An 18,336-nucleotide genomic window follows, 5' to 3' on the forward strand; every position below is an offset into this window, starting at 1 on the left:
TAAACCTGTGAATATACCTTGGTGTAAGAATTTCTTTGTATTGCAGTTTTTCTACCCTGGTCGTTGCAGCAAGAGACATTGGTATGACAATGTTGTTAATGTCAAAAGAGCTTTCCCCTCTTCTCCTCCTTGGCTGCTGCTGCAAAATAATGCAGAAAACAATAGTGAAAATCAGACAGTGATATGAAGAGGGAAAAATTTCAAAACTAACTTATAGCACCAAGAAAGAAAGGACAAATGCTCTTGTCTTTTAATCTATTGATTTAACAGGAAAGTGGCTGCTGCCAAGAGCTCAACCTTTGGCATCATGGGACTTCTTGCCATCTTCTCACCCCTCTTGTTGGGGGAAGGACAGTGCAGAGAGGAGAGAATTAGGGTATCTATTTCTTTGTATATTGATTACATTCATGTCCTGCAGAAAATTTAGGCCAATGTCTTTGGATATGCTCATTCTCAGTCAAGATCGTAAGTACAAGCATGTAAATCTTTATGGGTTTGCAAATACAATGGGGGGATTTATATAAGTTCTAATTTGTTTAAATATCCCAGGGAATCAACTACTAATGGGAAATTTAGAGCTTCTGATGTAAATTCCAAGTTAAGCAACCTTGTAAAACTAAAGCAAAGCTATTCTTCTGGGCTGCAAAATTCATAGATAGGAAACAGCCAAGGGCTAGAATATAAAGTCAACATGCACTGAATCACTTGTTTATGCAAAGAAGATAAGAATCCTAGATAATTTCTGAATACTGATTAGATGAAGGTTTTTCCATTTAGGATGTTTGAAGAACAATCCTTCGGTATCTGAAGAAGCATGCAGCTTGAGGAAAAGGAGTAAATTAATCATCTCTAGGCCATTCTAGAGAATCTGAATGGACAATGTCTTATATATACAGCTTTACATAGATAAAGGTTTCCCATGTCCAGTCATGTCCGGCTCTAGGGGGTGGTGCTCATCTTCGTTTCTTAGCTGAGGGAGCCAGCACTGTCCTGTAGGAAGTTAAAACCCACCCCTCTCCTAGAAAAATGAAACATCCTGGGAAATATTGAAAAGGCAGAATATTATATTTCCCTGGATAAGAAATGGAGAAACATGTTTTTAGGCAGGAAACAGACTCACTCTTAATAGCCCCCACCTTTGTCGATGGGCCATTAAAAGGCCTGAGACAGTCTATTCTACATAACAAAGTTCTCCCCCTTCAGCTCCAGGGTGATGGGATTAAGGCATGATAGTATTAGCCCTTTACCCATCTCACCACAGGGCACCTGGGAAGAAGCAATGCTCAACCAAACTTGGACTCAAAACACAGCCTACAGAGTTGCCCCTGCATGGGCCCATGGGAGTCTGACAACCAATCAGAATACAAGCTCAGGTTCAAAGCCCAGAGAGGGCATAAAACCAGGAACTTTAAGCATCTCTGCCTCTTTTCTTCTTTACCCAACATCTTGAAGCATGTGATCCCCCTTTTCTGTTCAGGAGCTCAAGCCATGTGATCCTGTTCACCATTAAAACATCTTTCAAAGCAGCCTCCATGTTTCCAGTGTCTTTTCCCCCACTTGGAACTGAACCCAGAAGGGCATTTCTTCCAACAGTCTGAAGATGCTTCCATGGTCATGTGGTTGGAATGACTATATGCCAAGGCGCATGGAATGCTGTTACCTTCCCACCAAAGTGGTACCTACAGTATTTATCTACTTGCATTTGCATGCTTTTTAACAGTTAGGTTGACAGGAGCTGGGACAAAAACAGGCGCTCACCCCATCACACAGTGCTTGGGTCTTGAACTGCCAACCTTCTGGCCAACAAGCCCAGCGTCTTAACTGCTAGGCCACCACGCTTTACCCTCTGTATAATGTAACCAGTTTGTAAAACATGTATTCAAAGAAAGCCTTTCTTTCAGACAGTCCATCTGCCTAACATTCCTAAAATGTGCACTATGTTCCTACTTATAATATTCATAGATACTCTCCATATGTAACCCCACCAACATAACATTTAAAACAAGTGCTTGTGACTCCTAATTTTTGCCTAAGATACTACAGACATCTTCAGAAACTCCTTTGACAATACTATCTGTGACTCAGTGTGTGCCATATTGTGGCAGATCTAACTTTTCCTTTCAGCTGTTTTATAGTGTACAGGGTTTTGAACACATTCCTTAAGGCAGTGTTTCTCAACCTTGGCAGCTTGAAGATGTGTGGACTTAAACTCCCAGAATTCCCCAGCCAATCTGGGAGTTGACGTCCTTCAAATTGCCACCATTGGGAAACACTATCTTTTTAAAAAAAATAATATATTTTTTAATTTTGAATACAAATACAAACATAATACATATAAAACTAAATACAAAAAAGGGAAAAAATAAAAATATTACTGTGCACCTCCCCAAGAACATTTTCCCTTATATTTCTTCTTCTATAATGACCAAAAGATATACAATATATTCCAATTGTGCCCTTATCCCCTCCAAAACAACATATATTCTTGAGTAGGTTTATTCCCTCTGCCTTCCACCAACATTGTTTTTATAAAATCCCCCCATATTTCATTATATTTTACTTTAATCATCCCTTTTAAAAATTTAATTCCTGTTGTTAATTTATCATTTGTTGCCATACTCCAAATTTCATTATACCACTCATTTCTTTGAATATCCCAATTTTGTCCCCAATATTTAGCCATTACTAACCTAGCTGCCATTATCAAATTTACAATCAATTCCTTTTTTGTTTCATTTATATCCTGTTTTTCCACAAGCAACAGTAATGCAATTCCCGGTGACATGTCTAAATTTACATTCAAGAGTGCTCTAATTTCCCTAAACATCATGTCCCATATTTTTTGTGCATTATCACAATCCCACCACATATGTTTATGTTCCAACCTCTTTCTCGCACCTCCAACAAATATTTGTATATTTAACATCTATTTGATTTAATGTATGTGTGAAACACTTAAAAAGATTCTCAGACTCCGCTGTGTTGATATAGAAATTTATACCAAACTATTATACCCATTTAAGACAGTTATTCGTTTAATTCATTTTTATTGTACCATTCACCTAAATTTCATACTCAAGGTATCTTTATTACTGCTCTAAATGCTTGGTGCAGAATATACTTAGATATATTTTTTTTAGTATCAACAAGCTTAGAAAAAAGGGTTATGACTTACTGTTCTGTCCTGTGATTCTAATAAATATGCAGACACAGGCTTGGCTAGGATGACTAATTACAGAGATAAAACCACCCCTTGGCTAGGAGCCTAGAACACTATCTTCAAGAAACCAAGATTAGACTTACGGAATGCTTTCTCAACGGCTAGTAAAAGGGACTGTTGTTTCCTGCAAAGATTCCCCTTGTCACTGCGTTTATTTGGTTTGCCAGCTATGCCCACATTCTGAGTTATAGGGTAGAATGAACTGTTTCTTATCTAAGCTTTACTGCGCATGTCACACATTCCATACCTTTACTTTACTTTTTTTTTCCTTTTGTCCGTCTGCCAAGGCAGACAGGAAATTTGCCAAGATGTAATCATTTACTTAGTAAGTTTGTATTTTTACTTTATTTACAATAAAATGTTTTTCTTAGAATATACCTCGGGTTTATTTTGCTTATTTAAAAAGTATGCTTCAAGGAAATGCCACGATTTCATACCTCGTTAATTTACAGGGTAGAATTCACACCCTGACATATGGTAGCTGAGGATGGTTGATTTATGTCTTTTTCCTTCCTTGTTACTTTGAAGATAAGCGCTTAGGCTAATCTAGACAAATGTTTTATCTAGCGACTGAGGAACGCTGATTTAGATCACTCCTAAGATGCTGAAAAAGAAAAAGAAACTAAGAGAACTTTCTGCAAGAGTTACAGATGTCTCCGATCTCTCCGATGAAGAGGTGAAAAGTATTTTACACAGATTTTACAACCCTTGAAGTCCCGTTTGCTTCAGCAACTGGACCGGGTGGAGAATATGCTGTGGGAGAAATGTTCTTACACAGATCTCAAGAAGATAAAGCTGCTTTTGAAGGCGACGTGTTCCAACCGAGGTCAGTAACGCCTCCTTATAATTATGCATGCTCCCAAACACTTCTTAAGAGATTTTGAAACGCTTGGTGCCAGGCCAAAGCTTTCACAGCAGGAGAAATTTCACTCCCACACAGAGGGAGAAATGTATAATTCTCCCCGAAGCTCTGAGCAAGCTATGGAAAGCTATCATGATCAAATAGAATATTTTGAACGTGAGCTATTTCAGGCCAAAAAAAGCTTTTTCCATGCTCAAGTCAGATAAGAGGGATTCTCCTGCTTTTCAAATTTCTGAAAACGCCATCTTGGCTCCTTCTTCACAGCCTAAGGCACACACCCTGGAGGATATTGTGTCAGGCAAATCAGAACAGAGAGCTGTGTACACGTCACAATTGTCACGTGGTGTCCTTTGTTCTCCAATTGCACATGCCACGCAGGCAGAAATATTACAGCCCAAAACTGTAACTGCAGCACCATCTCCTGGCAGAAATAATTTACTAAAGAGAGCCAACATGTCATTAAATTACTCAGATATTCAGGCTGCAATGCAACAAGTGCCTCCACAGGCCCAATTTTTAGCACCCCCTGGTGGCACTGGAGCCTTCTCAGATGGAGCACAACAGTACTTAATGCAGCAAAGGCAAATCGCTGCTCAAGCACCGGCCCCAGCTGGAGTACAGCGACCACAGGTGCAACAACAAGCATTTTTACCTGCACAGCCAGTATTTCAAATGCACATTCCTCAACAGGCATTTTCTGTCGCTCCATTGACTGGTGAGTCAAAATTAAAAATGTCAGGACAGAATTATAAGGCCTGGGTCAGTGAGGTTACAATCTTGCTTCGCAGAGAAGGTACCCATTGTATGGTGTTTAATCCTCCTGCCCAGCCATGGACTCCTGCAATAAGAGACTTAGAAACTAAGGCTTGCACAACATTATTGATGTCCATGGATACTGAACTGCAGGTTACTTTTCCACCTGATGCAACAGCCCAACAAATTTGGGTCCAATTGGAAAATTGCTACAGGCCCGTTTCAATCGAATCTTCACGTTTGCTCATGTCTGAGTTCCATGGTTTGAGATTGAAACCTGGTGAACAAATTGGTGGACATTTGACCAAACTGAAAGGAATGAGAAAAGAATTGAGAGAAAGAGGCCATTTTATTGATGATGTTCAAATGATCAGCATTATCATTAACTCATTGAATTATGAATGGAAAGATGCCATTGCAAAGATTAACCATGTGCCTATTGCTCAATGCACAGTCGACAATATTTGCAGGCTTTTAATTGAAGAGGAATCATTAATGTTAGCCATGCCGCATTTGCGAGGACTGCCCGCATCAAAAGCTCCAGCGAGACGTCCCTTCCAAGGAAGAGCCTACGCTCCAAGGATGCCAAGATGCTACATCTGTAACCGTGTGGGACATGACACCCGGGATTGTCCCCAACAAGTTCCAGCTCCCGTCACATACCAGCCCAGAGGAACAGACTCCAGAGGCAGAGGTAGAGGTGGAAGACAAGGTCGTCATGGTCCAAGGCGTGATCCACAAGCTCCACTCGCCACATTGGCCTTAACCAATGATCCACAACCTGATCCAGAGTACGACAGACAGCTTTTGTGGCCTTTGGATAGTGGTGCAGCGTTGCATGTTACCTACAGAAAGGAATTGTTCACAGAGATGCACGAGCCTGAACCTGAACTACGTGAACTTTATTCTTTCTCCAATCATCCTTGTAAGGTCATGGGAAAAGGAACTGTTTATGTTGAAGAGCCATGGTGCATTCATCCCTGATGTTTATTACATACCTACAGCAACTAGTAATTTGCTTAGTCAAAGTCACTTGTCTACAGTGTCAAAGTTCCAGGTTCACCACCTCGAAAGAGCAAGTTACATAGTTAAAAATGGAGATATTGTTGCTGAAACCATGTTAATTGGTGTTTATTACATAAAACCGAAGCCTAAACCGCAAACACAAGCAAGTATACAAACTCCAAAAGAGGAGAGCATAGGCCCAGAGAGAGATGTTCCAGTAAGAGATCCTGTAGCTACTCCAAAGGCTCCTAAAGCCAATAAACAGAAAATAAGGAAACAGGTTGCTCAGAGCAAGCCTGAGGTTCCTCATAAAAGTGTTAATGTTGAAAATTCACTAACTGGTAAACCTTTGCATTCCAGGTGTATCCACAAGTGGCATAGAAGATTGGGGCATGCCAGTTTCCGTCTCCTTAGGAAAATGCCGGAGTTCGCAAAAGGTTTGGATCTAAAGGGGTGTAAGGTGTTTTTGGATTGTGCTGTCTGCAAGAAGGCCAAATCCAAAGCAGCGGCCATTCCCAAACACGCTACACGCCTGTCAACATGCATTTTTGATTTGGTACACACTGATATACTGGGTCCTTTTCCGCCAACACTTGGTGGTAAAAAATATTTTCTAACAATTGTTGATAATTACTCTAGATATGGATTTGTATATCCTATGAAAGAGAAATCTGAGACCTTTCAGATCTTTAAAGACTTTGCAGCACTTGTTACTACCCAACACCAAGTTCGCATCACCAGAATCCAGAGTGACCGTGGTGCCGAATTCATGTCTCAGCGTTTCCAGGACTGGATGCGTAAGAATGGAATTCTTCATCAAACATCCGCTCCGTACACACTGACTCATAACAGAGTCGCAGAACGAAGACAAGGGGTCCTACAAACCATGATGCGTTGTCTCCTAGAAGACGCCAATCTCAGTAACCCATACTGGGGTGATGCTATCAAATATGCAAATTACACTGTCAACCGTACTTGGAGCAGTGTAATAAATCAGACTCCTTTCTTCATGATGTATGGCTACAAGCCCGATCTCAAGAACCTCCATATTTTTCCCTCGTACGCTAGGGTGTGTGTGCTAGCTCTTTCATTTTAAAGGGAGATTTGGGATAATGTAAGCGTTCTAAATACCATGCATGAAATCAATCAGAAACCAAGGCAGAATCATCCTTAAAGTTCCAATTTAATCATACAGGCAAGTTAGCACGTCTATGGAATTTCACCCAGTTGAAAGTTCATGATCTTATCCCCACACCCACAAATCCATCACATGTTCCAATCATCATCTTCCACACTGGCATCTACACCCCTCTGCTTCCGGTCAGGTGTCGAGGTGCGGAGACAAAAGATGACCTTAAGCTTCTATAAAAGAATGACAACAATACATTCCACAATCCTACTCCTTTCTATTCCCCCCTTGCAACTACTACACTAATGAAACAGCATAGGAAAATAATAGAAAGTGTGGCAGGCCAAAGATCCTAAAAGAAACATAACTACAGGCCTCACAATGACTTTGAATTGGAAACTACTGAGGGGGCAGTTGAAAGTAGTATTTTGGCGCTATGTTGAATCTGAAGAGCTCCCGGTGATGCCCTATCTGCAGCCTCACGAGGTCTGTGATTAGCATGGTGGGGGTCCCTCCGATCATCGTCCCGTGGACTTGCTCAAAGTGGTTGGGGCAGGCTAGGGGTCTCATCCGTATGCCCAGCTGCTCCACGATGGGGAGGCTGAATAAACACTGGGTGCAGCCCGTGTCAATGACAGCATCTACTTCCCCTTCTACCCCCGTCCCGGGCACTATAATTTTGGCTTTGATGGCAAAAGGGCTGATGGCTGCACTTACCAGTTGGTTGTTGTTGCTGCTGTTTTCCACCACTGGACTTGGAGGGGCTCCACTGTCTGGGGTTTCCTCTGCTTCTTCGGGCAGGAGCAGAACCTCGGCAGCTTGGTTAGCAAGGCGACTCTTATAGGGTGGTTTCCATGAGGTCCTCTTTGTCCCACTTGTGGCTGGAGGGAGCACCTGTGGGACTGGGGCTGGGGCCAGGCATTCTGATGGCCATGGTAGCACTTGATAGTCCCGGTCAATTTTGGGGGAGGCATTTCAGCTTTCTTGACCTGGGCTCGGCGGCCTAGGGGTCTCCTGGCTGGTTTCTCAGTGGTTGGCTTTCTGTGGGGGTGGAGATCATGGTCCAAGATAACAGCTGTGTTGTACCACGTTTAGATGTGGTCTGGCATCCCCTGGATGCCACACGCCATTCTGAGATCCGGGTCCAGGGCCTCCTTGAAAGTGTGTACTAGGAGGTGCTCTGGCCAGTCTCTTAGTTTTCCAGCCAGTCTCCGAAACTCCCAGATGAGCTCTTTCACAGGTCATCTGGCTTGCTTCAGCTCTTGCATTTGCGCCTCCGCTTCCACTTAATGGGCAACATTGTGGAATCTGACCCGCATCAGTTGAACAAACCCATCGGCATCACCTAGCTCAGGGGCCCCTTCATCATGGAGCTCAGGTATCCATTCCGACGCTTCACTCTCATTCATACCGTCTGATATGGCCAAAATCAAATCACGATCAGAAGGGTATTGATCCCCATATTGGTCGATGTGTGCACAGATTCGATTGAGAAAATAGGCTAGCCTCCCAAGTGTCCCATCAAACTTTGCCCAGAATCGGAAAGGCGGGGGAGCAGGTGGGGCTTGCTGCTGGGCTTGAGCAGGTTGTTGGGCAGGCATCTATTGCTGGGCCCAATCCTGTGGCAGTACCATTGGCGGCTGCTGTTGGGTTGGGATCTGCTGGGGAATTGCGGTTTGGGGCTGCATTTACAGTTGTGGCTGGACCGGGATCGGCTGTGGAGTCACGATCTGCAGGTGGAAAGCTCCAAGCGGTTGAACCAGCAACGGCTGCTGGAGTGGGGCTGGCGTCCACTGATACTGCACCCATCCTTGACCAGGGTAGAAGACCCACCTCAGTGGGATCTGGCTCGCTGGCGGTAATCCAAATGCCGGATGCAAACTTGGGGTCGGAATCCCCCAGAAGCTCTGCTGATCTGCTTCACGCCAAATGAAAAGAGTCTGAGGCTCCACTCCATTGCGCTGTGGGTTCATGGCCCAGGAAGGTGAATGTCGGTTGTGCCAAGATCCACCTGGGCTGCTCAGTGCCAGGGGCATGGGTCGCCCCACTCATGTTGAGCTGGCCGAATTGGCCTAGGAGGCCAGCCAGCGATTGGCTGCGTGGCGGGGGCGGGAATCTCCATTCTCCGGAGCACCTGTTGCGCGTCTGCTTTGGCATTCTCCACTCGTGGCTCAAGGTTAATCCCACACCTGTCTGTGGTTCCAAAAGCATCTCCTAAGGGGAGGTAAATCCCGTGGCTTCGCCTTGCAGGGTCAGGTCCGGTTACGAGGTTCGCCCAGGAGCCGGCTCTTTGCGTCTGGCTCCCAGCTGGCGTTCCTTCTTGGCGGCCTCCTTAGCTTCCACCATGGCTTGGGAAGGAGAGTAGATGGTCTCGACATAAATCACCAATCCGTCACCTATGGCTACCCCCGTGAATTTCTTCTCTTCCTCCATCTTCCCTGAGTCTTTACGTTGCCCGGTTTCAGGTCGACACTGGGGCTCAGGACCCCAAACAGCACCCCAAGGTCTGGGGGAGCTGGTGAAGTATTTTAGAAAACTCCGAAGCTTGAGTTTCCTCAAAGTTCCATTTTATTAGAGATGTCATGTTGACACATAGGGGAAAACCTGAATCTGAAAGCTTCCAGGTTTTCCCACCTAGTTGAAAATTCAAGGCCCTGCCCCAACACCCACAAGTCTATCACATGGTCCAATCCTTCATTGCCATGAAGGAAGATTCCTCCCATCCACATCTGTCCAGGTGCAGGGGCAAAGCGACCTTGACTTTCTGAGAAATAATGTTATTATGGCTACACATCACCCATAATCTGTATAATCCCCCCTCCCATTTTCCCACAGTCGAAAGTGTGTCAGGCCTGAAATCCAAAAAGTAAAAGATGGCTTCCAGGTCTGACACTCGGCTTGAGATTCATGTTTTAATTAGGGCATTGGTTGACAGCAAGCCAACTCTCTCAAAACTACTCAAAATGACCGGGATTCTTGAGCCCTGGACTCTCCATTTGCCCCCCGACACCTGGGGTGCGTGGAGAGAAACTCAGGCTACCATGGCAGAAGGCAGACTATCTGAAGAAAGCCTGCTCCTGGCGATCCAGAAGGAGGGAGAACTTGCCCCCACCCCCAGGGACCTCAAGGAACCAGCAGTCGAGTCGGAATCGAATTGCAGACCTCTCTGACCATCAAAACTGAGATGTACGAGACGCCCGCCTCAGTGACCAAAACGAAAAAGGATAAGTATTGGTGGAAAAGAGCCCCTAAAGCGGCAGAGGTCGAACTCCCCTATCCTAGTGCCTGTGGCTTGAGGAAACCCATAAGCGAGCGAGGAACACTGGAATGGATGAAGGAATGGGAATAGGTCAGACTCCCCAAAACTCTGATGGAACCTTTAGGTGGATCCTTAGAACAGCTAAGGGAGGAATTTGACCGAGCCACCCTTCACAATGAGGGGTCATCGTGCTGTCCAAAAGAGAGGGTGGGTCGCAACTGATCCCTTTGAAGTGAGGAGAAACAGACAAGAACACAGGACCCTTTCTCCACCCATCAGAAGGAAACTGAGCCCGAGGCTGCAGCCAGTGGCTCCCCCGCGCCACAGGCAAGCCGCCCAAAGCGAACGCTCCCCCCCTTCTCTACAAGCTACAGCCAATGGAGACCGCCAAACACACCAGGCGCAGGCATACAGGAGCCAACATGATGAGGGAGAGGCAGGGTTGAACAAGCCGCCCTGATTCAGGGGGAAATTTGATGGGGATTCAGATCAATTGGCTCTATTCCTTGATTCTGCCGGAGTCCATCTAGAGCATTACAGACACCTTTACCCATCGCACAGAGCCATGGTGAATACCATCGCAGGGGGGGCTAGAGGGGGAAGCAAAGGAATGGCTAGCAGGCCTCCATAAGAGGAAAGCCCCCCAAATGGAAGACGTTGATGACTTCCTGCAAGAGTCTGAAGCCAGCTTTAAAGAGGTGGAGAAGTACGCAGAGGATGAGTTTTGAAATTTAAAGCAGAGTGGGCGACCCATTAAGGAACACATCCGTGAATTCAGGACAGTCGTGGGAAAGGTACCACCTTTGCCAGAGGGGCTATTAGTTCATTTCTTCAGAACAAGCCTGGATAAGCAAATCGGCCAAGTAACTGCCTATCACGACATTCCAAACTGACTTTCTGAGTGGTTCCAAGTAGCCATAAAAGTTGACTGCTGGTTGTGCGCCAACGACATGCGGAAGCAACCAGACACCAAGGAGAGAAAACAACCAGATTGGAGACCATCTGGCTGACAGGAGGCCACAGCAGCACAGCCGCCCCCAAGGGCAACCCTCCCATGAAGCCAGCTGAAATGCTACAGATGCGGAGGAATAGGCCACATTGCATCGGCATGCGGAACCCCAGCTCTGAAACCCAAGCCAGAGCCACCACCCAGGGCGCAGCTGAAACGAGGCCCCAGGCGTGCCACCAACACATCCCAAAAAGCCCTCCAGGCTGTAGAGGTACCTCCCCACCCAGCTGAAGGGGGGGGGGGCTCCAGCTAATGATTACCAATCACTGGAACCCTATGACAGTGAGGACGAGGGTGAAAACAACCCTATTGTGAGTGAACCAATCCACCCCTTCGTCTTCCCGATACATTTCACAACCCCAAAGACAGGGACCTGGGGGACTTTTCAAGCCCTAATAGACTCAGGCTGCACTAGAAGCTTGATTAACCTAACCACGGTCCTGAAACTGGGGATTAGAACGAAGAGACTGGCCCACCCGATCAGGTTCAAACAGGTCAATGGGTCCCTATTGGGGGTAGCCTACGCCACCCACCTGACCGAACCAGTGAGGCTAGATCTAGGGGACCACTGGGAATCAATTCGATTCGTAATACCCCCAAAATGACAGACCTGGGGCTCTTCTGGGTAGAAAAGTGGGGCCTGGCCATCTCGTGGCAAGGGGGCAACCGGACCCCAATCCCCTCTGCACCAGCAACTAGGGGCATCACCCACACAGGAAACCCCTCCTAAGGCCCCAAAAGAACAGCTGGCAGCCACCTCTGACAAAATCCCAGAGGCCAAACAGATCCCCAGAGAATATCACAACCTCGCTGAAGGTTTTCGCTTGCTATAACTTTCAACTACTGCAACAACACCCCCCACCCACCCACCCACCCATGAGATGGAGTGCACCATCGAAATCATCCCCATGGCTAAGCTTCCCAAACCCAAACTGTATGCCATGATGCCCCGGAAAATGCAAGAAATGCGCAAATACATAGACAAGAATATAGCAAGGGGGTTCATCAAGCTGGCCAAGCCACGGATCACAGCCCCAGTCCTATTTTTTTAAAAAAAGATTGAACTATGAGATTATGCATAGATTTTAGGGGGATTAAGTGTGTGTGTGTGTGTGCATGTGTGCGGCCGCACAACCTATTCCCCCTCCCTCTCATGAAGGACATGCTGTCTCACCTAGCCAAGGGAAAAGTCTTTACCAAATTAGACCTCAGAGAAGCATACTACCGAGTCCGTATCAGGGAGGGAGATGAATGGAAAACAGCATTTAACTGCCCCCTAGGGAGTTTCAAATTCAAAGTAATGCCCTTTGGACTGCAGGGGGCCCTGGCAGTGTTTATGCAATTAATAAACAAGGTGCTGCACAAGCACCTCCATAACAGGGCCCTTGTCTACCTGAATAACATCCTCATCTATATTGTGACCATGGAAGACCACATACCCCTAGTCCGCCAGGTACTGAAAAAATATCTGGCAGCCTGGTTCCGGCGGCCGACGGCGACGAGCAAGCCTTGCTCGCCCCCCGCTTCCCTGGTGGGCTTCCCACTCCTTGGGGGGCACAGGACGCCCCGTAGAGGCGTCCTGCCGAAGGGGCGGCACCGCGGGGGATCCCTGGATCGGCGGCGGCCGGCGGGAGGTCCCCCGCCTCGCTCCAGGCACCGGGGAGCACAATGGGGAGACGCTCCGGCGTCTTCGCTACGATGCCGATCGGAGAAAAAGAAACTAGAAGGATGCGGCTGCTGTGCGGTGAGGCGTGAACTTTCTCCATTCCCTTTAACAACCCTAACAACTCTAACGAAAAAAAAGTCAGCTGTTTAAATCCTATTTTCGGCGTGAATCGGAGAGGCGCGGCTGGAGGGAGGGGGAATTCCCCCCCTCCCTCGGACAGGCGGCTGGAAACGATTTAGCTCTTTGCCCCAGGGAAAGGAGGAGGAGGGGGAGAGCCAACCAATGATGTCACGCTCCTATTTAGTGAATTAAGTGAATTTTCGGACTTAAGCCCTAAAACAATGATGATCTGGAAACTTTGAACATTGAACTTTGAAAACTTTATTTGTTGCCTCCAAACCCGAAGCTGGCAGGGCAAGATGGCACACTTCCATTGTCTTTATGAAATGTGAAATCTGACTCCACCTTTGAAACTTCAGGCTTCCAGTCTTTGTCTCCGTGTTGCTCAGATAAGTCTCTTGTGGATTGCTGTTCTTTGAACTCCCTGGAGTGGAAATTTTGCTCTATTACCAGGGCCAGTGGAAACAAAAACTCTCTTCTGCCTGGACCTTCTGTCTCTTGGACTCTCTTAGCTGCCTTGCCTTTCTGATTGACCATTCTCTATACTGACTGAACTCTTTATGGTATAAAGAATGCCACCTAAAAAACCACCTCCTGGAAAGCCTGGCTTTGCTGCCTCTGCCCCGACATCTGCAACCTCCAGTCCTAGTACACAATCAAAAATAACAGCTTTGATGCAACCCAAATCTCTGGAGATGGACTTTCAACAAATGTTTCAGCAAATTATACAGGGACAAGAGGAAATAAAGAAACAACTGCAGGAGATGAAAGAAGAAATTAAAGAGAACCAGGCCAAAATTAATAAGAACTCACAGAGATTGGACCTCTTGGAGGGTGGGGCGGCGGAGATGAGGGAAGGGATGGAAGGGATGCAGAAGGGAAACAAAGAACTTGACTCCCAGCAGTTGAAAATAGAGTTTGAGAGAATGTCCTTTTATCTTAGATTTCAAAATGTGATAGAGACAGATGATGAAAATATAAGGGACATCATGACAAACATTTTGGCTGACTACATCCAGAAAGAGAAGCAACAGATGGGGTGGGAAATAGACCTGGTATATAGAGTGAATTCAGCTTATGCTAGGACACACAATGTTCCCAGGGAGGTACACATTAAATTCCTTAGAAAAAGCACAAGAGATGAAATTCTGAGCACACAACGGGGGCAAGCCCTGACATACAAAGATAAGGAGATAACCATTCTGAAACAGATCCCCAAGAAAGTAAGAGAAAAAAGAAAAAACTATTCGCAATTAGCGAATAAACTATACCAGAAGGGGGTGTGATTTAGATGGTTGATGCCTGAAGGTATGCTAATATTTTGGGAGGAGACAAGAGTTAGAATTAATACACCCATAGAGGCACAGGCCTTTATGGAAAAAACAAACTACTCCTAGAAAAACCTGAGGATCCTCCACCAGATACACAGGACACGGGAGGGGCCGGAGCTCTGTCGGCGGGGGGAGATGGGGCAACATTGAGAAAGCTCAGATCACAAAAATGAGTAAGAAAATCCACCTGACATAAACTGTTCGAAATTATTAACTGAACTTACATGCTGACTATATGTTATTATGCTACTATCTAATAATGAATTATGTGCAAATGTATACTATGAGTATGGAGGGGGGGGGCGCACCTACCGCACACTGCAGTTGCCAAAATTTGTAACCTATCCCCTACCTTTTCCTTTTGTAAAATATTAAAAAAACCAATAAAACTTTGTTTAAAAAAAAAAAAACATCTGGCAGCAAACCTGTATGTCAAGCTGTCAAAATGCAAATTTCATTGTGCATGGCTAGAGTACCTGGGGTACCAAGTGTCAAATGAGAGGAGATGGACTCAGCCAAAGTACAAGCCGGCCTAGGCTGGCACACCCCTCGCACCCACAGACAGCTACAAAGCTTCCTAGGATTCACAAACTTTTAATAATAATAATAATTTTTATTTGATTAGCCGCAACCCTCTCCCGAAGGACTCGGGGCGGCGTACAATCAAAACAAATAAAAATACACATAAGACAAACATATATACAAAAAGAACAGAGACATATACATATGTGCATGGAGGAGAGTTGACTTATAAGTGAAAGACAATTAAAAACACAATTTAAAATCCCCTTAAATAAAATTACTAAATTAAAAAAACCCATCAGGAGCGATACGAAGTTATGGTTGAGCCAGGCCAGCTATTTGGAAAAGGTGGGTCTTGAGCTTGACACGGAAGGAGCGGAGGTCAGTAGTGGTCCTAATATCCGGGGGGAGGTCATTCCACAGGGCTGGGCCCGCCACAGAGAAGGCTCTGCTTCTAGGCGCCGCCCCATGGCACTGTCTGGTGGACGGCACCTGGAGAAGTCCCTCTCTGTGTGAGCGGATGGGTCGTAGGGATGTATGGGGCAGAATACGATCCCGCAGGTAACTAGGTCCTGAGCCATGGAGCGCTTTAAAGATCGTAATCAAAACCTTGAAACGCACTCGATAGACCACAGGAAGCCAGTGCAGCTCGCGCAGGAGAGGTGTCACATGGGAGTACTTGGTACTCCCCATAATCACTCGCGCGGCCGCATTCTGGACCAACTGCAGTCTCCGAGTGCATTTCAAGGGAAGCCCCATGTAGAGAGCGTTACAGTAGTCCAGGCGAGACGTCACCAGCGCATGGGTGACTGTGCGTAGGGCGTCCCGGTCCAATAGGGGGCGCAATTGGCGCACCAGGCGAACCTGGTGGAACGCCCCCCTGGCCACGGCTGTCACATGTTCATCCATGGACAGCCTGGCATCTAGGAGGACGCCCAAATTGCGCGCCCGCTCCACGGGGGCGAGTTGAATGCCCCCAATGGCCAGAGATGGAATTATCTGGTTGAACCGGGGAGCCGGAACCCACAGCCACTCCGTCTTGAAAGGGTTGAGCCTGAGTCGGTTGTCATCCATCCAGATCCGTACGGCTTCCACACACCGGGACATCACTTCGACGGCCTCGTTGGTGTGGTTCGGGGTGGAAATGTACAGCTGAGTATCATCAGCGTACAGATTATATCCCACCCTGAAACCACAGATGATCTCACCCAGCGGCTTCATGTATGTGTTGAACAGGAGTGGCGAGAGGACCGACCCCTGTGGCACCCCACAAGTAAGGGGGCATAGGGTCGACCTCTGCTCCCCTACCAACACACGTTGCGTCCGGCCAGAGAGGTAGAGGCCGAACCACCGCAAAACGGTGCCCCGGACCCCCAACCCCTCCAGTCGGCGCAACAGGATACCATGGTCGATGGTATCAAAAGCCGCCGAGAGGTCTAATAGGACCAGGATAGAGGAACAGCCCCTATCTCTGGCCCTCCAGAGATCATCTACCAACGCGACCAAGGCCGTCTCTGTGCTGTGCCTAGGGCGAAAGCCAGACTGGCGCGGGTCTAGATAATCATTCTCCTCCAGATGTCGTGGAAACTGAGAAGCCACCACACTCTCTACAACCTTCGCCAAAAAGGGAAGGTTGGAGACAGGACGATAATTGGCCGGACTGGCGCGGGTCTAGATAATCATTCTCCTCCAGATGTCGTGGAAACTGAGAAGCCACCACACTCTCTACAACCTTCGCCAAAAAGGGAAGGTTGGAGACAGGACGATAATTGGCCAGCTCCGTAGGGTCCAGGGAAGGCTTCTTGAGCAAGGGTCTCACCACCGCCTCTTTCAAGGCGGCCGGGAGAGACCCCTCACCCAACGAAGTGTTCACTAGGCCCAGGAGCCAGTCGCGTGTAACCTCCCAGGATGCCAGTACAAGCCAGGAGGGACACGGGTCCAGTAAACATGTGGTAGGTCGCAGTCGTCCACGCAATCTGTCCAAATCTTTGATGACAACCAAGTCAAACTCCTCCCAAAAAGGTTTCTCAAGACTCGCCACTGGCGTCTCGACTGGGCCACTGAAGGGGACCCAATCCTTCCGGATTTGAGCGACTTTATCCTGCAGATATTTCCCAAACTCCTCTGCCCTACCCTGTAGAGGGGCCTCCCGCGGCCTCTGAAACAGAAGGGAGTGGGACACCCGAAACAGGGCGGCAGGGCGGTTCTCTGCGGATGCAATGAGAGCAGCACAATATTGACGTTTGGCCGTTCTCAATGCCACTAGGTACGTCCTTAAATGGGCTCGTACCTGTGCTCGGTCAAATTCGGATCGGGAGGATCTCCAACGACTCTCTAGGCATCTCTTGCGGCGCTTCATCACCCTTAGCTCCTCGGTAAACCAAGGAGCCAGGGTGGATCGTTGCTGCCGGAGAGGCCGCAAAGGCGCCACCCGGTTCAAGGCCCCGGTAGTCGCATTATTCCACGCTGCCACCAGGTCCTCTACCCGAGGGCGGGTCAGGGCTGCAGGAGGTGGCCCAAGCTCCGTCTGGAACCTGTCTGGTTCCATCAAGCGCCTGGGGCGGAACCATCTAGTGTTTTCCGGTTCCGCCTCCCCGCAGCGAGGGGTAGCACCAGGGAAGTCAAGTCGGAGGAGTGAGTGATCTGACCATGACAGAGGAGTGATGGTTAAATTCACTCCTCCCAGATCACTCAACCACTGGCGAGAGACAAAAACAAGGTCCAAGGTGTGACCTCCCTCGTGTGTCGGGCCTTGAATCATTTGAGTCAAGTCCATGGCTATCATGGAAGCCATGAACTCCCGAACCCCCTCTGATGCTTCTCCCACCGACGGCAGGTTAAAATCCCCCATCACTAGAAGTTTGGGGGTCTCAACCGCCACCGATGAGATCAGCTCGAGGAGCTCAGGCAGGATCGCTGATGTATGGCGGGGAGCCAGGTATACTATCAGCAGGCCCAACTGCCTCCCAGGGCCCCATTTCACAACAAGGGATTCACATCCGGACGTCTGTGGCACAGTGGACTCCCTCGGCTCTAAGTCCTCCCGGATAATCACTGCTACCCCACCGCCCCTTCCCCGGGCCCGGGGCTGGTGAAATGCTTGGTAACCTGGTGGGCACATTTCCACGAGGGGTAACCCTCCCTCGTGGCCCAACCAGGTTTCCGTTATTCCCGCGAGGTCCGGGAATTTTACAAGCAATTCATCCCCTCCTTCGCGAAGATTGCCAAACCCATGATAGACCTCCTAAAGACATGGGGACCGGGGACGAAGCCTCGCCTGGCACAACCCCTACAGTGGGACCTAACCTGCCAAAAGGCATTCTAAACACTAAAAGAACTTTTCGCAAAGGAACCGGCACTGAAACATCCTGACCCTGAACAACCCTTCGTTAGCCAAGCAGATGACAGCGACGTGGAGGTGGGAGCAGTGCTGCTCCAAAGAAATAGCCAGGGAAAATTA

At 47.6% G+C, this 18,336-nt stretch overlaps 1 protein-coding gene across 1 annotated transcript in view; it reads right to left on the reverse strand.

Annotated features, from left to right (window-relative positions):
* LOC309400288 (KAT8 regulatory NSL complex subunit 1-like) overlaps window positions 1-18,336 on the reverse strand; it is a 529,998-nt gene that overhangs the window by 103,791 nt on the left and 407,871 nt on the right. Inside the window, exons 10-14 of the mRNA XM_081968699.1 lie at window positions 9,236-9,441; window positions 8,601-8,884; window positions 7,453-7,850; window positions 5,499-5,594; window positions 18-139 (exon numbers count right to left, since the gene is read on the reverse strand). Coding sequence (XP_081824825.1) covers window positions 18-139; window positions 5,499-5,594; window positions 7,453-7,850; window positions 8,601-8,884; window positions 9,236-9,441 — 1,106 coding nt within the window. The remainder of the gene's footprint in view (window positions 1-17; window positions 140-5,498; window positions 5,595-7,452; window positions 7,851-8,600; window positions 8,885-9,235; window positions 9,442-18,336) is intronic.

The sequence above is a fragment of the Natrix helvetica genome (genome assembly GCF_964273705.1).
Source record: "Natrix helvetica genome assembly, chromosome: W".
Lineage (NCBI taxonomy): Eukaryota > Metazoa > Chordata > Lepidosauria > Squamata > Natricidae > Natrix > Natrix helvetica.